We start from the raw sequence: 23,484 nt of genomic DNA, 5'->3' as shown, positions 1-23,484 counted from the left end.
TCCCATTCATAAAAACCAAAACGATATAAACCTTGATGTGAATCGCCTTTGAACCGGCATGATTCAACGAATTGATATGGAATAATGTTTAATACTTTATCTACTTAGGTAATGTATCCGGTGTCGTTTGGTGCCTTTCACTTTTGCCATATAGAGGGTGTTCTAGCAGGCCTGTGAAATCGGTCTGTATGGACGGTAGGCTGTATGGGCAGGTCCGTAAGTTGAACATCGAAAAAAATGTCTAGAAATTCTACATTTATGGGGAAATGACGAAAAAAGGTAAGTCAGGTGTCTGTGGATTATTGGCACGTAGTGAAAAATACGTAGAATTTTATACGAAGCTTGCCAGGCACTAATCCTCCAGAGAAATGTTTTTTTTCTTCCTCCCCCTGAAATTCTTTCTTGTGGGTACATTTTAAGTATCCAGATGCATAATATGCATGCCAAAGCCTGAGTACACCATAGACATAGAGACATGGACTAAGCAATATCAGCAGGAAATTGGCTATTGTATAGAAAGAGAGAAATGATCGTCAGGCCAATACCTGTCTCTTTTCTGTTAGCATAGACGTGAGTGTGGACCAATCGAACTTGCCAGAATCGTAAAAAAAAAACGATCATTGACACAAGGGCGAGTCAGATTAAAATATATTTGGTTAATTACATGTTGAAAAGTATATATTCTCTTAATCTGACAATTTATGCTTGAGGAAAATGTGTGGGAGGGCACAAAACTTGCAAAAGAAGACGTCACGTGTACATTCTAGAGTGTGGTGGCTTTTTTTTTAATTTGAAGCTAATGATTCAAGAATGACGGAAAAAATATAATCTGACAGTTTCAGCAAGCCGAAACAATAAAAATTGGCCACAAAGGTCACAAAAATCAGTTTTTTTTAATAATCTTCCCTCCTGGGCTTCAAATTGTTTTCGCATTCATTATAAAAGTTGCGGAGCATAACATTTTACACATATTTCGTCCGAAGCAATTTTTTCTACGTTTGAACGTTTTTGAGATATATGGCGATGAATGTACATCAGACTGGGTTTCTAACTTGACCTTGGCCTTTCGCATGTGTGGCTAAGCTCCTCGCCCTTATCGCCCTCTAACTCGAAAACGGTTTCCAGCATGTAAAATTGCTTCAGACAAAAGTTGTATAAAATTTTATTATCTACAACTTTCATAAGAAACACAGAAACGATTAGAGGTACAGGAAGGGAGATATTTAAAAAAAATTCTTGTTATCATCTTCAAACTGTCAGATTCAAGAAAACCCCCCTGAGTAGTGTAAGATTAATGGGTCAACACGTCTGCAACACCGAGATTAACCATCTGTATGAAAATCTGACACGCTTGAGTATGTACAAGTAACGTTTTTTTTGCATTTTCAAAGGACTGTGACCTTGCCGTCCGAATTGTCAGCCTTTGGAAAAGTAGCTTCCTTTGGGTCCAATAAACATATCCTCTAAAAATCTGATACGTTCGAATTTTTTTTTAGCATTTTCAACTCTTCCCTACGGACAGTCCCACCACGCAAACTGTGAGATTAACACGAATTTATCGTCAGAGACACGTAGGTCATATACAGTATTTTAATCTGACACGCTCGAGTATGTACACCTGACGATTTTTTCACATCTTTAAAAACCTGCTTACTCTTTCCCCACCGCTGGAAGTGCATACAACATAGAACTTTTTTTTTCCACCATCTGATCTTCAAAATCTTTAGCATCGTCGGCTCCTCAACTATTGAACTAATGGCAACAAGCACCCGTGTATGGCAGGCTATACGACTCTCACAGTGGTCACAGAGAAATACTCTTCTCTCGACCTTCGAGTCATGCAAAATCGATTTAAAAAAAGCATCGGATAAAGCCGACGTTCTCGCTAAACATGCACATATCCATTCCGCATGAATAACGGAAATAGATTACTTCTTGCAGCCAGCTAGTCTCCGCATCAGACTGTTTAGCATCGGAGGAATTCAGGGACCAATTTCAATTCATACTAGATTAAATTCAATTTAGAATTCGACCTTCGGCTAATCCACTGAAATAAACCATTCATGAAAATAAATGGATCGAGAAGGCTGTTGCGTCTACGTCATGGCGAATAAACAAAACGACTTCGTTCTACCGGCAAATTCTGAGCACTATTCTGGGCACGTACGTAACTGTCGAGCGTTCATCAGGAAATTTTTCATTTATATACTCCGTTTCCTTTCGATCGAGTTAGAGGTTGTGCTCCGAAGGTGGATCTTGATGGCTTCAATCTAATTCGTCAGTGGAGAAGAGCACTCCTGAATAAGTCTATGGGAATGCTAAGAAAAATTGCTGAAGGGAACTGGCAGCTGCTAAAGAAGGATAGATCTATCTAACTAAAACATATATAATCACCAAAATTTATGTTGGTGATACTGTAGTTTATAGTTTGGTAAGGAGGTTACATTTCACTGCGAACTTGAGGTCCATTGGGTTCTCCATCAGAGCTGTTGTCAAAACAGCGCTATCTACAGCTCTTCCTCCAGCTCCATAGTTCCAATGAACTTCAGTATCTGAGAGGGTTCAAGGAGACTAAGTCCTCATTCCTCCTATACTTTTCTCATCCAAGCATTCCTTGCGCAGGCTTACCAAAGAAGTGGCATCCTGTAGCCAGGTAAACAGGAGTTTACTCTTCTTCCCCACATAATCTGATAAGCCCATTTTCATCGTATGCTTTCTAAGGAGACAATATCCTGTGAGGAAGCTGGTGAAGATACCTTCAGTATCCAGTGTTTGTCTTTTGCTTTCTTCCTTCTACAGCAACTCTTTCTAATAGATGCATTCCTACACCACAGATAGGCTCTGGACCAGTAAGTGCCATTTGTGGCCAGTCTGTTGGATTCCTCGTTCAATTTGATTCCAGAGAGACCTGGAACCCAAACTGAAGATACCTAAGGTGATACTGTAACTATCACTGCGATTTTCATATAATGTCCACAGTGGTTCCTCAATACAGCAACTGTAAATTCACCACTGGCTGCCATATCGATCACTTGGCACTGCTACACCAAATTGCAGACTGTTTAAGGAGTACCCTGCGTCATCCAAAGGTCTATTGTGCTACCGCATTTACAGCTCGCCCTTCAGTTATACAGATCTAATGAACTCTACTGCCTAGGATGACTTTGAGGTGGTCATCTCCCTTCTACGAGTTCTTTGTCCAAAGCATTTTTGCGTTGACTAGCAATGGTGAGGCATTTCGTCACCAGATGCTCCGGTGTTTCCTACTCCTCCAGACAGAAGCTGCACTTGCCAGTTTCTGCTAAATCCATTTCCTTAAGGTGCTTCCTTAGACGACAATACCCTATGAGGAAGCCATTGAGGGGATGCTACAAATTCTTATTTTGTTCAGATACTTTCCAGATCTTGCACTGCTTAATAAGCTTTTGAATTTGTCCAGAACTGGCCAGAGTTCATCTTTTTGTCTATTGACAAACTCTGTGTTCGGCTCCATTATTACCATCCTTGAGTATGCTTCCTGAATGTTCTTGTTTTGAAATTAAGAAAGTTTATCAACGGCTTCGATTTGAAACGAGTTTTCTGAAAATGCCAAGACGTAAATTAACAAACGCTAGGCTAAGAGGGCTATCGGAATGCTACAGGGTGGCTTAACTTAGGTTGTTGTAGCGGAAAGGCTCCAAGTCAGCCAAAGTGTGATATCTCGACTTTGGAATAGGTTCAGAGAGACAGGTTCCGTGTTGGAAAGACCAAGGCATGGTGGGAGACGAAAAACCACACCTGCTCAGGATCGTTTCATCACCGTTTCGGCGAGAAGAAACCCTACATCTACGTGTAGAATGCTACGGAATACTCTTCAAAATGCAGATGGGGTCCAAGTTTCCATCGAAACCATCGGACGACGTTTGAGAGAGGTGAAGCTAGGTTCTAGACGTCCATTAAGAGGAGTTCCATTAACACGTGTCCATAAGCGTCAAAGACTGGAATGGGCAAGACAACATATCATAGCGTAGTGTCCTCTTCACTGAAGAATCCAGATATGGACGATTTTCAGATTCTAGAAGAATAAGGGTATAGACAATCCCACGCATACCCCGCAATCGTCGCTATGTCCAAGAAGTTCATCCATTCCGAGGGGGTAGTGTTGTGGTATGGGCCGGGATATGTTTCAACGGGCGCACAGATCTACACATTTGTCCTGGGAATATGACCGCCTTACACTATAGGAAGCATGTCATTGACAATGTTGTGCCCAATTTTGACGCTGCTATTGGTGAAATTTTTCAATTTCTAAACGATAACGCTAGACCGCACCGTGCACCCATAGTTGAGAATGCGCGCGAAGAGCTTGGTATTCCACATTTACCAATACCTCCGCACTCACCAGATTTGAATTGCATAGAACATGCATGGGATATGCTCCAAAGAAGATTAGATAATCATCAACCTACCCCAGAATCCTTAAATGATCTGAGAGAGCTTCTGCCCCGTTTATGGAACCAAATTCCTCAAGAAATGTTCAAAAACCTCGTGTGTAGTATGCAGAAGAGATGTCAATCTGTTATTGATGCCCGTGGAGGCCTTACATTGTACTGATAGTCTTAAAATGCTTGAATTCTCTGGGAATAAAATTTCGTCATTTTGCAGACCTACAGGCTAAAATTAATTTGCAAGTTGAAATCATATTAATATGAATACTTCATCACAAAAATCTCATTTTAACTATATTTTTTTGCAATTTAAGTCAATATCCCCAACTCATGTGGAGCAGTTTATTTGTAGGAGTCAAAGACTCACCTTGTATTCTTTGGAACGGTAAAAAAAGGTTGTTGATTGAACAAGATAGCTATTGCTGCCAGAAAATCAACTGGCATGATTTCCTGTAGCTGAAATTTGCTCGGAATTCACTCCAACATTCTAAAATATTGGGTAAAAAGTAAAATTTCATAAACTCTGTGAAGATTCACCCTATGATCCTTGCCGAGCATTTCATCGACCTCTTCAGTATCCGCAGTGCCTGTTTGAAATGGAAATGTCCATAGGAAAATTAAAATTTAATCAGCGATCGCAAGGTCAAGACTGAGGATGGTGCGGAGGTATATAGAGGCGAGCCTGTTCGTGCTTATCCTGGCACAGAGCCAGTCACGATTTGGCGTGATATTTTTTCAGATCCTGAGCGTAGTCGTGAATCCCTAATGATCTCCGATTCGAACTACATCCTTTGGTAATTCTAGGGAAGTCTTCTCGAGCCCATAGACGTCTATCGGAAGAAGTCATCTAACGTTTTTTTTTTGTGATGAATTACAGTCTCATCAGAAGAACCTGATTATGGTGGTTTAGATAGAAGACACGACCTGATATCGAGAAAATGTTCACTTGATTTTGCATCCTTAACTAATACTCGCTTGGTTCTTGAACTGATCAAAGCGACAACAGAAATATTATAAGTTTGAAGTTAGGTGGAAAGTAGAAATTATCAAGCGAAGGGTTTGATATTAAGCTGATTGAAACTGCCGATGTCGTTGCTTCAAGTATTTAGGTGAAATATGATGAAAAAATGTCCTGGAGAAGTAAACTTCTAATGGACACTAAAGAACAACATATATTTTTTGAGTGAAAGAACTGAAAAATTTCACTTGAGTCGATCATGAATTACTGAATGCAGATTTTGAATGATAAATTAAGGAAGAACTTATTGTGGCTTCCACACTATATATTATGAGCATGTCTTTTAGATATTTGTTCAAATCATAAGCATTGTATCAAGTGTGTTATTTTTAAAAATTGCACTTCAGTGTTTTCTTTCATAATGGATATACAGGGTGTCCCAAAACTAGTGAATCAAACGTCACACCACAATAGAGTAGATCAAATACTACTCTCGAATTCTCGATTGAAACCAACATTAGTCGAGCGAAAATGTACCGTTTCTGAAAAAAACCTAACCTAAAGTTGCCGATTTTCGAACTATTTCTTCAATCACAAGGTCAATTTGTGGATAGCGTTTTTCTCCCATATTATCACCCCTATAGAGGGGGTTTATTCTGAGTAATAAAAATCATGTAGAAAAACAATTGTTTTAATTTACATTTACTTAGGTTATCTACTTGAAAAAATTTCAATTAGGGGAGATAAAAGAATAATCTTAGTTCAATATAATTTAAAATCGATATCCTTTTTCACAAACTGGCCCCGTGATTAAGAAAAATAGTTCAAAAATCGGCAACTTCAAGTATTTTAATAAAATTCTGATTATTTTGGAAACGGTACATGTTCGTTGAACTAATGTTGGTGTCATTCGATAATATTTGGTCTACTCTATCGTGATGTGACGTTCGATTCACTAGTTTTGGGACAGCCTGTATACAGGGTGGGTCTTCGACTCGTACAAATATTTCAACAGTGAATTCTTGAGGTCAGAAAAAACACTTTTTTTTATACCATTTTTTCCGAATCGGCTCGGTTTAAAAGATACAGGATGTTGAAAAACCAAAAAAAAATTTTATTTTTAGTTCTATCTCACAAACGGTTTATAGACTGAAATGAAACTCAGAATATGGTTTTTCATTTATTTGATTAATCTTTTCCGAAGACAAGATATCACCCACATCTTTCAGTGTTCTCATTATGACCATTACGTACCATAAAAATACCAAAAATTCAAAGAATCCAACTCTTCAAACTAAGTTCGATGCTATCTAATGAGTTGTTGAACGTTTTGTAAAATAAAAGTATCCTCGCATTTTCTCGTATAATGCGCCGTTTTCGAGTAATTTGATGTTCAAAAATAAAAATGATCAGTGAAATGAGAAAAATTGGGTACTTTGACCCAATGCAACTCTTTTTAAAGGATCCACAGATGTGTAGTGCACAGATTTAGCTAGTTATTCTGAAGGTTATTTTGTTTTTCCAGGGGTGGCACAGCTCATTATGAAAACTTGAAATGGGTATATCATATTTTCAGGGCCGAATTGGAAAAAATAGTATAGGAAAAAAGTGTTTATTTTGACCTCAAGAATCTACTGTTGAAATATTTGTACTAGTCAAAGACTGACCCTGTATAATTCATACTATATTTCGAATAAGAAAAGAGAGTAAAGATAATAGTTTCATTCGAAATCACATAAATTTTTCCTTGAATTCTTCCAAGGAATGCTCAGAAAATTCGTCTATGTGTACACTGAATGATGCCATATATTGCAAGGCTAGAAATCCAACATCAAAAACAAGATACAAGTGCATTTCACTCGACAAAAACCACATAAAAAGCGCAGAAAAGCACAGCAGATTACGAACAAAGTTTCATTGTTACAAAAATCATCGAAAGATTTCTGCCTCAAAAATAATGAACAGACAACATCGTTCAATGAAATATAGTAGCTTCGTCCCGAACCAACTCTTAATGCGAAATAGATTAACAAATTTTTATCAATGGCGAGATTCTAACAAACCGTAGGAGTTCCTTCTTGACCATTCAATTCATTCCGAGAACGAAGAGGCACAAATTAGTACCATTAATTTAAGGCAAGATACGTGGGTCCTGATTTAAGCGATGCCATGATCGACGACGAACAAATTGTACGAGTTTCAGATAAAAACTTCCTTTTTTAACAGAAAACGAGTATTTAGATGTACATATTACAATAAACGATATATAGTGAAAACATTTTTGGAAAATGGCTTGTACAGAACATCTCCTTCGCACAATAACACAAGCTCCTGAAATGTGAGTAGAGTGGATGGTCGATATACAGGGTGATTGATGGAAACTGTCCCCTGGAAGTTTTGGGAGATCTATAGTAATGATATTGAGTTAAAAAGTTGTACCGATCCAAACTATTTTCACAGGAGAGCCACAGTATACTATTTCAAATTGCACATTCAGTAGTTTATGGTATCAGAGAGCCCATACAAAAACAATGTGCCATACTTGAAGTATAAATTCACAGCTTTTTGACGTGAATATAGATTGGGCGATCACACATTGTTATTGTTATGACAGAACGTAGATTATATGAAGAAAAATGTTGTTGAATATTTGAGATCAGGTTAATAGCAGAATTTTAACCCTTTTTTGCGATCACAAGATCAACAGACGACAGGAAAAGGACGAAACAAGTTTCACATAACAATACAGCCCACTACAAAATGTCAGACTTACGTTGCGCCTGAGAAAGTCGACGGAAGAAGAATCATCCCATAGAACACGAACACGTAACAACTGTCAAAAGCGAGGGTGTCAACTGTCACGGGGTTATCTCTCGGCGAAACGTCAAAAACAGCCTAAAACAACGCGTAAACCGTAGAACCGCTAGCGTCGGTGGTTCCCCAGCGCTACAGTTTTTACAACTGAACATTTGATCATCGGCACACGCCTCAATTCATTCATCGCCGCTATTCATGAACGAGAAAGCCGAAGCTGGTGGGGGGAACGGACACCGCGGAAGGGGAAGGGGACTTCATTCATAATCGCGCGACCTTTACGCGGGGCAGGGCGGGAGGGGGGACAGATCCGGTCTCACGGAACGGGCGACGTAAGAAATTGGAATTTCACGTTGACATCGTAAGTTTCATTGTGTACAGGGTGTCCGCAAGAAAAAGAACCTTCTACAGGTCTTCATAAGTGATTGTAACATCGTAGTGGTGTCAATTTTGAAATTCTATGATATTAATTCAAATCCTTTAATTAAGGGGCAATACAGAATGATTAGAAATAGAGAGTAATGTACAGGGTGGGCGAAACTTGTTGTCTACTGAGGGTATCTCGAGAACTATAAGAGCTAGAAGAAAACGGATGACACATTTCCAAGCTCTTCTTCTGAGAAACAAATAATGGTGCAAACAGTAGCCTCCTACGATTCTTCGTTTTTGAGTTATAAGCAAAAAATGAGATTTTGACGATTTCGAAAAGTGCTCATAACTTTTTTGTCTTTGAAATTACCGATCTGAAACTTCATTCTTAGGCTCTTTTATCGCAGTATATATTCGCTTTATCTGACAATTTATGCGTGTCGAAAATGGGGTAGGCGGGCGCCAAACTAGCAAAAAAAGTCGCGTGTACAGTGTGGGCAAAATTGGTGATACCTGAATTACAACTTTTTCAACCCAAAGTGATGGAGGAAAATAAATGTACCATTCTTGTCATCTTTTTTCGAGAAACTAATAATGCCATAAACTGCATTACTCTATCTTCTTTTGTTTTCGAGTTATAGGTCGGAATTGAAATTTCAACTTTGGTCATTATCTCCGTTTCTGTTTAAGCTAGGATGTTGAAATGAAAACATTATACAGACACTTTTTGGATAGCACTCCAGTGATTTTTCCCAACGGGTAGATTTTCTGAGCTATAACATAAAGATGTATTTTTTCTTATGAAAACAATAGTTTGAAATGACTTAGAAAGACTGAGGGTGATGTATGATATATTTCTGAAACGGTAAAAGAATGGCGATTCTTTCTAAGTCATTTTAAACTATTGTTTTCATAAGAAAAAACACAACTTTATGTTATAGCTCAGCAAATAAACCTGTAGGAAAAAATCATAGTAGGCCACTGGATTGCTTTCAAAAAAGTGTCTGTATAATGTCTTCCTTTCAACATCCTAGCACAAACAGAAACGGATATAATGACCAAAGTTGAAATCGCCCAAATTTAAATTTTGGCCTATAACTCAAAAACAAAAGAAGATAGAGGAATGCAGTTGATGGCATTATTAGTTTCTCGAAAAAAGACGACATGAATGGTACATTCATTTTTCTCTATTCAGATTCAGTAAAAATAAACAATAAGAATTGGCCATAAAGGTCACAAAAATCAGTTTTTTTCAATTATCTCCACTCCTGCGCTTCAAATTGTTTTCGCATTCATTATAAAAGTTGTAGAGCATAATATTTTCTACAAATTTCGTCCGAAGCAATTTTTTCTACGTTTGAACGTTTTTGAGATATATGGCGATGAATGTACATCAGACTGGGTTTCTAACTTGACCTTGGCCTTTCGCATGTGTGGCTAAGCTCCTCGCCCTTATCGCCCTCTAACTCGAAAACGGTTAGGAGTATGAAAAATTGCTTCAGACAAAAGTTCTATAGAATTTCATTTTCTACAACTTTCATAATGAATACAGAAACGATTAGAATTACAGGAAGGGAGGTATTTTGAAAAAATCTAATCTTCAAAATCCACAAGGTCTCCACGACGCTCGAGTAAATCCCGATTGTGCATCATCGGTTCCCCAACTATCATATTTTCTCGTATAATGCGCCGATTTCCACTAATTTGATGTTCAAAAATAAAAAATTTCTGTGGAATTCGAAAAATTGGGCACTTTGGCTGAATGCAACTCTGTAAGGCGCAAATTGTATGGGAAAAAAGTGTAATTTTCATCCCCAAGAATCAATCTTCTGTTAAAATATTTGTACTAGTCGAAGACTCCCATTGTATTTCATTTGAAATGATTGAAAAAAATAAATGAATTGTTATTGTTTTTGTAAGGAGTGCAATTGGTGGAAGAGACCTTGAATGTTTAAATTTGTTTGAGCAAAGTTATCAACAAATACCCACGTGATCCCAATGCAAATATCCTTAATTTCGAAATTAAGATTACAGCAAGGAAAATCGGATAATTTACCTATTTGTTCCTAATAAATAAGGAATGCATCAGCTGGAAAAATTAAACACCCATACATTTAATCAACAAACACCGGTAGTATTTCAGTGTTTGTGGTGGATACATAGAGCCTGAGTCAACTGAACACGAAATGACATGATCATCCGTGAAATGGAGACAGGAAATGTCACCTTTAATGTCGATGCGATGTAATCTTCAAACCTTAATCTAATGAATTTTAGTTGCACGAAAAAATCCATATATGTCCCCTTCAAAAATATTTTAGTCAAGAGATCATGCTGTGAACTTGCCCCCAAGGTGGTATGTAAGCCTCATCGAATCAATCCCCAGAACCTCCCACTTCTTCCCATACCCAAGCTGGAACACACCTTGTCCAAATTCTTGAAATCGGCAGAACCGTTCGTGACCCATTGCGAATTGACAACAGCACGAGACGTTTGTCAGAAATTCTGGAAACACGAAGGGTATCACATACAGCAACTGTTGATCCAAAGAGCACGAGCGTCCCACAACTGGCTGGACGAATGGTACTTGAAATGCTCCTACCTATGCAACAGAGAAGGCCTTCCTATGAACACAAGCCCTGTGGTTACTTTTCCCACCGAGAACTTTGCTTCCAGATGCAACCAAATCAATTACGCCGCTAAGATTATCCTGGGAGTACTGAAATTTAGGCAGTTGATCCAGGAGAGGAGACTGCGTCCGGAAACATGGAGGAAGTACCCGTTGGATATGGGGGTTTACAAAAGGTTATTTTCGCACACTCGAATACCAAAGGTTGGTTGTGATGAGCTAGTCAAGCAGGATCGAGAGTCTCACCATATAATCGTGGTTTACAACAATAATTTCTTCAAACTCGTTGTGACGAACGACGAGGCAAAACCTTTGAGTCTTCCACAATTGTTGACGAGGTTGGAAGATGTTTTGGAATGTGGCTACGCAAGAGGGGAACCTTTCGGTATTCTAACATCCATGAAGAGGGATAGATGGAGTAAAGTTTACGCTCATATGAAACAGTTGCCGGAAAACGATGAGTACTTGGAAGATATTCAAAGAGCCTTATTCGTTGTTTGCTTGGATGAATGTTCCCCATTGACATTAGGTTCGGAGGAAGATAGAAGGTTGATTGCTTGTCTGAACGGTTTTCATGGACATGGTCCAGCAGCCAACGCTGCCAACAGGTGGTACGACAAAACTCTGCAGTTTTTCGTTAGTTTAGACGGTTCGGCTGGTATAATTTTCGAGCATAGTCCGGTGGACGCTATACCACTGGGAAAAATGGCGGATTTTTTAGTGTCTTACCTGAAGGGAGAGGAGTGGTTGCACGTCCCCTTCTTGGAGCTTTGCGAAAAGCCCAAACTGTTGAGTTTGATCAGTTCCAACGATACCAAAATCGCTATGAAAGAGGGGTGCGTCCAAGCTCAGGAGAAGACCAACACCTTCAGCTGCCAAGTGCACCAATACGACAAGTACGGCAAGGGTTTCTGCAAAGACCACGACGTTAGCCCCGACGCAATAGTACAGCTAGCCATACAGCTCGCACACGTGACCGTCCACGGGAATTTCGTGGCCCAACAAGAAATAGCAACCACGAGAAGATTCTTCCTTGGTAGAAACGACGTGGTCCGGTCTTGCAGTTGCGAAATGGTGCGGTTCATAAAGTCCATAGATGATCCGCTGATTTTTCTGCGGGACAGGTTCGATTATCTCAAAGAAGCGGTTAGGGTGCATCGAGACTTATGCGAGGATGCCATGGGGGGAAGGGCGATCGACTGTCACTTGTTCGGATTGATGATGGCCTGCAAAGAGGCCGGACTGCACTTGCCCAAGGTCTTCCAGACCAGGGCGTATCTGAGGAGCAGTAAATTCAAGATCCTCTCGATGCAGGTACCGATGGAGAGCGACTGTTTCGTGTGCTACCCGCCAGGATGCCACGGCGGCTACGGCGTCTGCTACATTCCGAGAAGAGAAGACTTCAACATTTGCGTGACCTGTAGGAGGAACGACTGCGATACGAACTCCAAGAAGTTGGTGGATTATTGGAGTTGCGGAATGAAGAAATTGTCGGATATTTTGTGTGGGTATGAGAGGCGGAAGAAAAAACTATGTGATTAACGTTTTTATGTACGGACTGGGTATTCTGTCCAAACCAATATAAAATTCGGGGAAATTAAGATTCAAGTTTTTTTTCTCCAGATCTGAATCAAGGAGTCAAATCAAATGAGGCTCTTTGCCCCATGAACAATGGCACTTGAACGATTAAAATCTGAAAGTAGAAATAGATTCAAAGCATTCGAAAACCTTCATTTTCATACCAAATTTTTGGATTTCCAACCCTATTTTTGATCATTTTCCATTCGTCATTTTTAAGTATGTAGTTGCTTTCTGCGAGCTGTCTTTAGTACAGTTCAACACGTTCGTTTTAAAGAATCTTCGAGTCAATTCCCATTATTTTAATATGCTAGGACAGTCATAGAATGCTGTGATTCTTATGGAGAATATCAAATCAAGGAGATTTCAGTGGGATCCCCTTGAACATTTTCAACCCACGACTTAAAAATTTTCGTAGAGAATTTCATACAGCTATTGAAGATAGAGAAATGCTGATTATAAATCCGAAAGTTTCAAACAGACGGAATAAATACAACCGGAGATATAACGTTTTGAAATTTGCAATTTTCGAGAAAAAGCGATTTTGAGCGTGGAAAATCTGAAAGATGGGAGATAGGCTTCCGATTTTTCTGAAAATAGATTCAAAGCATTCGAAAACCTTCATCTTCATACCAAATATCTGGATTTCCAACCCTCTTTCTGATTTTTTCAATTTCCATTTGTCATTTATAAATATGTAGTTGCTTTCTGCAAACTGTCCTCGGTACAGTTCAACACATTCGTTTTAAAGAAACTTCGAGTCAATTCCCATCATTTTAATATGCTAGGACAGCCATAGAATGCTGTGATTCTTATGGAGAATAGCAAATCTAGAATATTTCAGTGGGATCTAACCCCTTGGACATTTTTGACCTAGAACTTCAAAATTTTCGGAACGGATTCCATACAACCATTGAAGATAGAACAATGCTGATTATAAATCCGAAAGTTTCAATCAGATGGAATAAATACAACCGGAGTTATAACGTTTTGAAATTTGCAATTTTCGAAAAATGCCATTTGAGCAGTGAAAATCTGAAAGAAGGGAGATAGGCTTCCGACTTTACACGCAATAGATTCAGCGTATCCGAAAACATATATTTCTATAACAAACTTACGAATATCCAATACTATTATTCAGAATTTTTTGATTTTCCATTCCTCAGTTCTCTCAGTTCACTTTGAAAGTCTTCCTTGAAAACAAATGGCTATTGTCTTCGACTTTCAAATCAATTTCTATCATTTATACAGAGTGAGTCTTTGACTAGTACAAATATTTCAACAGTATATTCTTGGCGACAAAAGAAACACTTTTTTTACCATTTTTTTCGAATCGACTCGGTTTAAAAGGTAGGTACAGGCTGTTGAGAAACGGTAAAAAGTGTTATTTTTATTTCTATCTCAGGAACGGTTTTATCGAATTAAATGAATTTCGAAACAAAGTTTTTCTTCTATTTGATGTATCTTTTTCGAACGCAAGATATCTATCACATCTTCCAGTTCACTCATTATGACCATTACGTACCACAAAAATATCAAAAATTCAAAGAACCCAACTCTTGAAATTAAGTTGGACGCTATCAAATGAGTATTTGAACGTTCTGTAAAATAAAAGTATTTTTCATATTTAATCGTATAATGCGCGGTTCTTGAGTTATTTGATGTTGAAAAATAAAAATTTCTGTGAAATTCGAAAATTGGGTACTTTGGCTGAATACAACTATGTGTCAAAGATTAAGTTAGTTATTCTGAAGAAATAATTTCTTTCCAGGGGTGGCACAGCTCATTATGAAAACCTAAAATGGCTATATCTTGTTATCAGAGCCAAATCGGAAAAAATGGTATAGAAGGGAATATTTTTTTTGTACCTCGAGACTACTTAAAAAATATTTGTACGAGTCACCCTGTATATCGTAGAATGGAAATAGAATGCTCCAATTCTTACGGAGAATAGTAAATAGGTCCAAACACTTGTTCATCACGTTTCGAATGTGATCATATACTTCAGGGTTGATAATGTGGCAATACTGATTCAAGAATGCGAAATTTTCAATCTTAATGAACAGATTTTTCGAAGACTTGCAAGGCTGACCATAACGAAAAACAATAATTTCCGAAAAAGTTGTTTGTTCTTGCCACAAATTCGTGCTTGAACAAAATTCCGTTTATTCAATCGTGAATTCACCAACCGATTATAAACATACAAACAATACTCCATTATTTCAGCCTAACGTGTAGACCTCCGTCTATACAACTTTATCTCAACCGAGACAATAAATAATTCCAATACCAATTGATCCAAACTCAACATTAATCATTCAACAGTTCCGAGTACTAGAGACAGGAGACCGTTTATGAATGGAACGCGTAGATAATGAAGAAATACAGAATATTGTGAATTTACATGGCTTTAACCCTGAAAAGGACCTAGGAAGGCACATCCAAGGAACGCTATATAGAATGTTCACTAGACTAGCGATGCAGACAAAATTCAAGAGGTGATTTCTCGTCTCAAAATATGGGCTCAAATATGCACCACATCTGAGATATTTGATGTCAAAAGTGGGTACCTACTTTTCTCACGTTTTCGTTGATAAAATTCAAAAGTCCAGTTTATCAATAGAATTGTATTATTTCTACTGTTCTACTTTGTTGAGTGGCGTTTTTGCCCTTTCTAGAGACTCAAAACTGCTTATTCTCTGAATCCCTTCCAATTTTATCATGTATCTGTTAGTATTTCATTAAAATTGAAAGACCGCTGGGAATTTTTCGGAAAATTTCGCCATACGTAAACACACTCGTATACTACAACAACGGGCGTCCAATTCCTGGAATCCTTACGGAAATCAAGTTGTCGACGTCCTGTTCAACTTTTATTTATATCTCTAAGAGTACTTCATCGAACGTGCTCGGACTTGGTATGAGGGGATTTGTCCACCATCAAGAATTTTCGTATTGAATCGAGTGGCAAAACTTGACACTGACACAATTTTGATCAATAGAAAAAATCGCAAACCCTTCAATTGTCGAGAATTCTTTTTCCTTCTCTATACGCTACCAAGGACCAAGTTTGCAAATTCTTGAGTTTGTCACTGAAGCCTACAGCTCCCAGTAGAATCCAAAACTTGATGGGATGTGTTAAAAGTTAATTTAACATTTTCATTCCGTTCTCGATAAAAAACTATCATTATCAGAAACAAAGGACCAATAAAGAATAAGATTCATGTCAGTCTTATCCCAACTGTCAATTCTCTTTGCTTCATTTCCGATTTCAGTTTATCCATCCAACCCAAAATTCTCCGTTTTTTTCATACAAATAAAATCAAAAACGTCCACATGTACCTCTCCAAAATCCAAAAAATCGTGAATGATGGACTAGTCAAAATTACCAGAATTGCTAGAAATTACAGTAACGGAGATTGCGTGGGGGTTAGAAGATGCAATCCGCCACTCATCAACCCTCAAAACTTACCCTACTTGCCGATACCCAAACTGGAGAACACCCTCCACAAATTCATCAAATCGTGCGAGCCGTTCGTGAGTTATAAGGTCATAGTGGAAACCAAGGAAATCTGCGAGATGTTCCAGAAGAAAGAAGGGAAGTATCTGCAGAAGTACCTGATCTCCAAGGCCCAGAACTCCTACAATTGGCTGGATGATTGGTATACCCAGTGCGCTTACTTATGCAACAGAGATTCTTTACCCATGAGCACAAGTCCAATCATGACTTTTCCCCCTCAGAAATTCAGGAAAACCTACCAGCAGAGGGAGTACGTGGCTAAACTCATCCTAGCCATATTGAAATTTAGGAAACTCTGCTATTGCAACAAGTTACCGGTGGAAACCTGGCACAAATACCCTCTGGATATGGGCGTGTACAAGAAGCTGTTTGCCAATATTCGCTTACCCAAGCCAGTGTGTGATCAGCTTTATCATTATCCCAACTCTCAACATATAATCATCATGTACAAGAACAATTTATTCAAAGTTAAAGTTATGAATAACTGTGGGGATCCCTTGAGCTTCAGACAACTGACAGAGAGGATTGATGAGGTGATGACCAGAGGTAAAGCCACAGGTATTCCCTTTGGTCTTCTCACATCGCTGAATAGAGACACTTGGGCTGGTGTGTACGAACACATGAAAGATATAGGAAACAATGAGGAACTCCTGGAACACATCGAGAAATCCATGTTCTTGATAAACATAGACAACCCTCCACCTTGTCCAGTTTGTGACGATGAGGACAGAAAACTAAATTCCTGCCAAAATGGCTTTCATGGATATGGCCCCAAAGTCAACGGTGCTAACAGGTGGTACGGAAAAACATTACAGTTCTTCTCGACCAGAGACGGATGTTCTGGGATAATATTCGAGCATAGCCCAGTAGAAGCTATACCGTTAGGAAAAATGGCGGACTACATCTTGAACTACATCGCTGGCGATGAGTGGCGTGAAGTACCTGATATAATACTGAGAGAACGACCATTGAAAATGGATTTTATTCCATCGGAAGATATAATCAACGCTATGAACGACGCGTCTGAACACCTGGAACAAAAGATGAATAATTTCCGCATTGACATCCTACATTACGACAGATTCGGAAAGGAGTTCATCAAGGAGAACAAACTGAGTCCAGATGCCATAATCCAGGCGGCCCTTCAATTCGCCAACTTGAGACTCCACAACAGTGTAACGCCCCAGCACGAAACCGCGTCCACCCGACGTTTCTACATGGGCAGAACCGACACCATCAGGTCTTGCACGAGGGAGGTGGTCAGATTCTTGCAAAACATGTCTAGAGTCACGACGCCAACGAAAGAGAAGTTCGAATTGCTGCAAGACGCTGTTAAGAGGCACCAGCAGATCACGGCGGACGTGATGATGGGTAGGGGTATCGACCGTCATCTGTTCGGTCTGTTGATGGCGTCCAGGGAGCTCAAGATTCCGCTGCCGAAGCTGTTGAGATGCGAGGCTTATCATAAGAGCGGGAGGTTCAGGATTGTGACCAGGCAGAATCCGACTAAGAGGAACTGTTTCACTTGTTACTCCCCTGGTTTGGACGGGGGTTATGGTTGCTGTTATAACCCGAGGAGTGAAGACATCAATATGTGCGTGACTTGTAAAAGATCGGACCCTGAATGTCATCCTGGGAAGTTCTTGGATGCTTGGGCTTGTAGCATGAGGAATATTGCCGATTTGATACTGAGGTATAAGCTCTACCAGAAAGAATGCTTCAGTAGAGGGAAATGTTCCAAATGTTAATACATCTAGTTTGTAATTACAGCGAGAAATCAGAGGAAGAGTTTTTTCCATAAACCACAGAGAGATAGAAAATAAAATACCTAGTATTAATAAACTTATTAGAGAGAAGAATTACCTTGGCTCATTCTTTGTCACTTGAATCTATCTAAATCTATATTAAAAACGCTTTCTTCGTTTGGAATCGAACAAGTCATGCGAAGAAACAAGATGAAAGGAAGGAAATTCTTTTCGGAGTGTTAAATACGTTATGCGCCCGTAATAGAACCGCCAACTATCTTAGACCACAATGCTTTCAATCCGATTATATCACCGGAAGCGAAAATTGGCTACTTCCGACCTTATTTTCGGATGTATTTCAGAATCTATTATTCACCTATTGACAAAAACGGCCAAATGGAGAATTTCGTCCAAGAATCACGTCCCGAACTCTGAACACACCATGGTCGGGCTGTTTTGTGAATAGAAAAATTGAAAGGGATTGCCTAAGAAAATATGGGTTTGTTTGTATTCGTCAGGTGTACGCTGTCGACAAACATACCGCTCCGTAACAACAAAAAACTAATTAATTCACCACCATAATTCGAATTGCTCGACAAATATGTACCTATCCGTTAATATACTGCTCCACAAAATATTGCGTTTAGTGTTTAGAAATTTTGACCGTTTCATAAGTTGCCGATTCTTCTCCGCCAAGAGAGCATTTATGAGAAATGAAATGTTCACTCTCTTACATCTGAATGATTTTGATAACTTTTTCCGAGGTTTTTCAATTTCAGACGAGTTCTTGTCATTGCGTTTCTAAGAATTTTGAATCAGTTGTTGCTTCAAGTACCTACAATCAACTCTGATTCAAAATCTGAATATGTTTTTTGCAATAAAGCCTAGATTTAAACACTGCTGATGAAACCAATAGGGGTATCATTTCCATGTCCATCGGCTGCCGTAGGTTAAGACCTATTAGGAAATTGAGGCAAACTTCAGTTTTATCAAATTTGATTGACCCAAAGTCGATTCAGAGCATTTTAAGCTCGATTTTAAGGAGCACAGCATTTTTCAACCTAACTTGACTGATAAAGTCATAGGTGGCGATTTGGCTCAGCATAAAGAGGCTGTCTGGGCTCTTTTCTCTGAGTTCTGATCTTCTTTTTATAAGGACCAGTAGGTAAAGCTCCAAAATCAAGAGAATTGTATTTCATATGAGCTAGAAGCACATCCTTGTTCGGAGATTGTTGAGATAGTACCTAAATGCTTAGGATAGAAAAGTTATTTAGAAAACAAGCTGTAAGGAGTACTAACCTTGGTAACACAGAGCAATAAAATCATCCTCCTTTTGGTTCTGAACATTCCAGCGAATCAACCAGTTCCCATCCTCAGTAACCCTGGCCAACATCCTGTTTTCACAGCCTTGACCGAAAGAATCCTCGTAAACGTAGTCCGAGACATATTCGCGGCAATTTTGAGCCAAACTCCTCTTCAAAATCTCGTGCCTGTTCTCCGTTTCGCACACTTCTTCAGCTTGGGGATCCTGCACCACCGCAACCGAGTTCCCAATAGAGCCAAGTGCTGCCTCATCTTCAGATACCAATGCGGTAGCATTTTCTTCGGCTTCTTCTGAAGTGGATGCAACAGGATCGTCTTTTTTAGCGGTTTCGTCAAGTTGGTTTTCACTCTCAGTTTCTGTCTGATCCATGTCAGGATATTGAAAAATACAGAAAGTCCGGAGCGCCTTCAACTGAATACATAGGGCATTGGGAGGCTGTTGCTATGGTGACAGACATCCTGACGACACCATATCGAGACTGGATGTCTAGGTCTTCATTCAAGGAAAGAAAACGTAATCAAATTTTATTTCTGGGAACATTTCTATTTTCCATTCTAGGAATTATCATAAGAATTCGATACCTGGTCATTTCTATCCTTTTTTCAATGATATTTTAATTTCCAGAGTGTAAAACTAGCACTTTTTTATCCACATGAATTTTTTCCGATAGTACCTTTTCGTCAACTCATCAGAATAAACATAAACATATTATTTCACTAAAAACAGTAATGCAGACCCTGCGACAACTATTATTTACACTGCACACAACAAACTTCAACCTCTCCTCCTCATACTTCACAAACAGCTGATAGGTTGTCAAAAGCGATTAACTGAAACTATTGGAGATAGCCGTAGGAAACTGTTGTAGATAAAAAACGAAAAGGAAACATTTTTTTTGGAAAATACCACCAACAGATGGCAGGAGCGGCTTTGAATTCATTAATATTAATGTGTCAATGTCAAAACAGTATGTCACTAGTGTTTGGTTGTAAATTTTCGAGCAGTGATCTCTATTCATAAATATTTTATTTCATCTAAATATGTCCAAGAAGCAAGATGAATTTGATGACAGTGAATTCGACTGGATCAACATCAAGAAAAAATATGAAACTGTTCCGGTCACTCAATCCGAGAAATTGATGAAGAAATTGAAGGAGAACCCATTTGTACCTGTAGGTCTGTGTATTTCACAAAGGAGAAGGAATTTTAATGCCATTTCGATATTTTAGGTGCTATCCTGACTACAGTATGTTTGTCATATGGTTTGTATAGCTACAGAACAGGAAAAGCCAAAATGTCCCAACTCATGATGAGATCTAGAGTGGCCGCTCAGGGTTTCACAGTATTTGCTCTCGTTTTAGGTATCGGGATGGGTTTGCATAGTAAATGAGATGAGTGATATACATGTCGATAGAACTTCTGAGATTTTGTTAATTATATAAGATGAAAGTTAACATGTTTCATTATGACTATTTTCACCTCCTCTATGTTGCTACAACCTTCTACACTTTGAGTAAGAGCTCTTATTCAACTTACGAAATAGTCCAATTGACTCTTACATAAACAAAAAAAAAAAAGATTTGATGAAGCATTTAATGTGAATCATCCCCACAATCAGAAATTTCTTTGATAGCTTGATGCTTCATTTCTGGTTTATACAAAATTACAGATTTCAATCTAAGATAAAAGTACAGATATTTGCCTCACAGATTTACAGATTTCTGCCTTACACTAGATACAGATTTCTGCCTTGTACAAAATTACAGATTTCAGTTTTATACAAAATAGCAGAAATCTGTAAAAATTGCGGAAATCTGTGAAATTTCAGAAATCTGTAAAAATATTTTGCAGAAATCTGTAAAAATTGTAGAAATCTGTAATGAAATTGCAGAATTCTGCAGGAGTATAACACAGAAATCTGTAATTCCTTACAGATTTCTCTTAGCCTTAACATTATAGATTTCTGCCTTGAATTCCCGGCTTATACGTGCTTCAAATCATGATCAATAGATGGCGATCGTTGAATAAATGTGGATTATTTTAGTAGCGTTTATCGTATTCTTTTTACCTGTCCTCTTGCATTCCCATTCCTTCCATTTCTAGTCTTGTCAGTATGTCGTAAGAAACTTGGAGTCAGTCGCCAGAGAGCATAGCAAGCGGGCGCTTCGCGTTTGAATAGCTTGATTTTGTTCAATCGATTCAATGTATTTTTGTTCTGTGATTCGTGTATTAATTCCTGTGTCCTACAATTCTCGAAAAAATGATCGGGGAGTAGTTGGCTGCGAAAAATTTCTGTGTTCACTATTTTTAAAAACCTAACCTCCCCCAAAGTTGTTGCTGGATATTGTGAAGTTATCCATTGTCAAAAGTGTCAAAAAAAATCTTTCGAACTGGATTTTTTTATCAGTTGATATTAATTGAAGAGTAACTTGAGTGAATTTGTGATTATTGAAAATGTCGAGGTTCACTAGAACCAGTGATGGTCTCCTCAAGATCGAAGAATGTGATATGGTTAAATTGGTCCACAAAAAGCCCATAGTGGAGGTGTATGATGTCGAAAAGATACCACTCGGAAGGTCAGTTTTCGCCTTATAAGTTATCCTACATGCAGTTTGGAGATTGCAAAACAATTATTTCAGAGATACTGGAATGTTTTCCTTTTAGTTCACATATGTTTACTCTGTTAATTCCTCGAAATGTTGTATCAGGAAGAGTTTGTGATGATCAGAGGTTACATTGATATTTTCCAACTCGTCCATCTGATCATTTTTTCTTTATTCCATCATTAATTATTTGAAGTTGCTCAAGGTTCCATACTCCAATGGTTATTGTTTGAATAATATTCGATCAAAATCTAATCAGATTATCATTTGTAACAAAAATAGAACTGATACCTAATCTTATCAGGGTTCCATAGGTTCCTTTCAGCTTCACACGTTTTTGCTGTTTTCCAATAGTATATAAGAATTTCCATACTATTTTCTTGTAATAAAAGAGCAATTAGAGTATTCCTCGGAGTATCCACAACGCAAATAAATAATAGATTCTAGCATTTATAGTTCGTATATTCAGTTCTGTTCTCGGTTTTGTTTGATCAAAACTTTTCTGGAGATAACTGGAGCAGGTTCTTGTTCTGAGATGGAACGACCTGTATTGTTATTTGTAAAACACGAAATAAAACTTCATATTCGGATGCATATCTCTATGCATCTTGATAACGTGTTGCTATTGCTCTTTAATCAATTATTGTTAACGCCAAACGAGACGCCAAAGCAGGAGGATATTTCCTTGGATATTTCACAATGTTATCATGTACATTACCCTTTAGAAAGTCTTTAATCATTCATTTCAATCTTCGTAAAAGGCGAGGTAGAAGGTATATGCTTTAATCTCGGCTTTAATTTTCTTCAACTTTCGATGTAGGTGCAGATCTAGCTTGAGATTGATGTGCCCTCGGCTGTACCTCTCAATACCTTCAATTAGAATCTATTGAAGAGTAGGCAATATAAATACCTTCATAGTCAATTTTTATTACACAACGTACATAATGAGCTTTTGCTGATTGGTAAACAGTGAAAACCTTGGTGTAAACATAACAAAAAGTAAGGAGCTTCCAAAACAATTTTCTAACACCCGTAAACCTGACAATGATATTTTATCGTTATCATTAATTGTAGTGAATCTGAAAGAAAAGCACCAAATGGTATAGAAGAAGCTGAGCACCTCTTCCCAGCACAGGATATTGAACTTCTAAATTCCTAAGCCTATTTGACGACGAATTTTTTCAAACGTTATTTATTCTTTTTGCTTCTCTCTACCATAATTGGTGGAAGTTTTAACCTCGGTTTTAACATCCACCTACGCATTGATCATCGAGCAAGATTATCGTGAGAATATGAAGAATCTCACCTTATTCACGGTGCATTATTGTGTGTACACAACAGTACTGTGAGACATCTCTTGTAGCCGCGGCATTCGTTACCGTGTGATTTGTAAATATTGCCCATTTTTAGTCTCGGCTATTTTGTCGTAACACCAGGCGATTGTTGTTCTTGTTCCTGTGGGTGGCATTTTCGTGTTATGTGGGCAGTTGTTACATATGCGGCCCCCAATTTCCGAG

At 38.4% G+C, this 23,484-nt stretch overlaps 5 protein-coding genes across 7 annotated transcripts in view; 4 read left to right on the top strand and 1 right to left on the bottom strand.

The window, feature by feature from the left end:
* Positions 1-20,179, bottom strand: part of LOC123314590 (E3 ubiquitin-protein ligase HECW2) — a 96,447-nt gene extending 76,268 nt beyond the window's left edge. Inside the window, exons 1-2 of one of the 3 annotated variants that reach the window (XM_044899957.1) lie at positions 19,946-20,179; positions 19,340-19,856 (exon numbers count right to left, since the gene is read on the bottom strand). In XM_044899957.1, coding sequence (XP_044755892.1) covers positions 19,340-19,733 — 394 coding nt within the window. In that variant the 5' untranslated portion in view covers positions 19,734-19,856; positions 19,946-20,179. Of the gene's footprint in view, positions 1-8,158; positions 8,364-19,339 lie in introns of those variants that run through there. The other 2 variants (XM_044899958.1, XM_044899959.1) reach the window with 2 other exon arrangements.
* Positions 10,761-12,784, top strand: LOC123314592 (carnitine O-acetyltransferase-like). Its single transcript, XM_044899965.1, has one exon. The coding sequence runs from the start codon at positions 10,835-10,837 to the stop codon at positions 12,737-12,739; it is 1,905 nt and encodes a 634-aa protein (XP_044755900.1). The 5' UTR covers positions 10,761-10,834; the 3' UTR covers positions 12,740-12,784.
* LOC123314591 (carnitine O-acetyltransferase-like) lies at positions 16,059-18,312 on the top strand. The gene has a single exon (XM_044899964.1). It carries the CDS (start codon positions 16,112-16,114, stop codon positions 18,041-18,043), a length of 1,932 nt encoding a protein of 643 aa, XP_044755899.1. The 5' UTR covers positions 16,059-16,111; the 3' UTR covers positions 18,044-18,312.
* Positions 20,180-20,319: 140 nt separating the features above from the next.
* LOC123314593 (HIG1 domain family member 2A, mitochondrial) lies at positions 20,320-20,818 on the top strand. Its single transcript, XM_044899966.1, has 2 exons — positions 20,320-20,540; positions 20,594-20,818. The coding sequence occupies exons 1-2, from the start codon at positions 20,405-20,407 to the stop codon at positions 20,752-20,754; spliced, it is 297 nt and encodes a 98-aa protein (XP_044755901.1). The 5' UTR covers positions 20,320-20,404; the 3' UTR covers positions 20,755-20,818.
* A 642-nt stretch (positions 20,819-21,460) lies between these two features.
* The window catches only part of LOC123313329 (death-associated protein kinase related), a 147,799-nt gene continuing 145,775 nt past the window's right edge, over positions 21,461-23,484 (top strand). The window contains exon 1 of the mRNA XM_044898174.1: positions 21,461-21,940. Coding sequence (XP_044754109.1) covers positions 21,819-21,940 — 122 coding nt within the window. The 5' untranslated portion in view covers positions 21,461-21,818. The remainder of the gene's footprint in view (positions 21,941-23,484) is intronic.

The sequence above is a fragment of the Coccinella septempunctata genome, chromosome 5 (assembly GCF_907165205.1).
Source record: "Coccinella septempunctata chromosome 5, icCocSept1.1, whole genome shotgun sequence".
NCBI classification, from domain to species: Eukaryota; Metazoa; Arthropoda; class Insecta; order Coleoptera; family Coccinellidae; genus Coccinella; species Coccinella septempunctata.
Note: the sequence above shows the minus strand (reverse complement) of the source record. Positions and strands in the feature narration are given on the sequence as shown.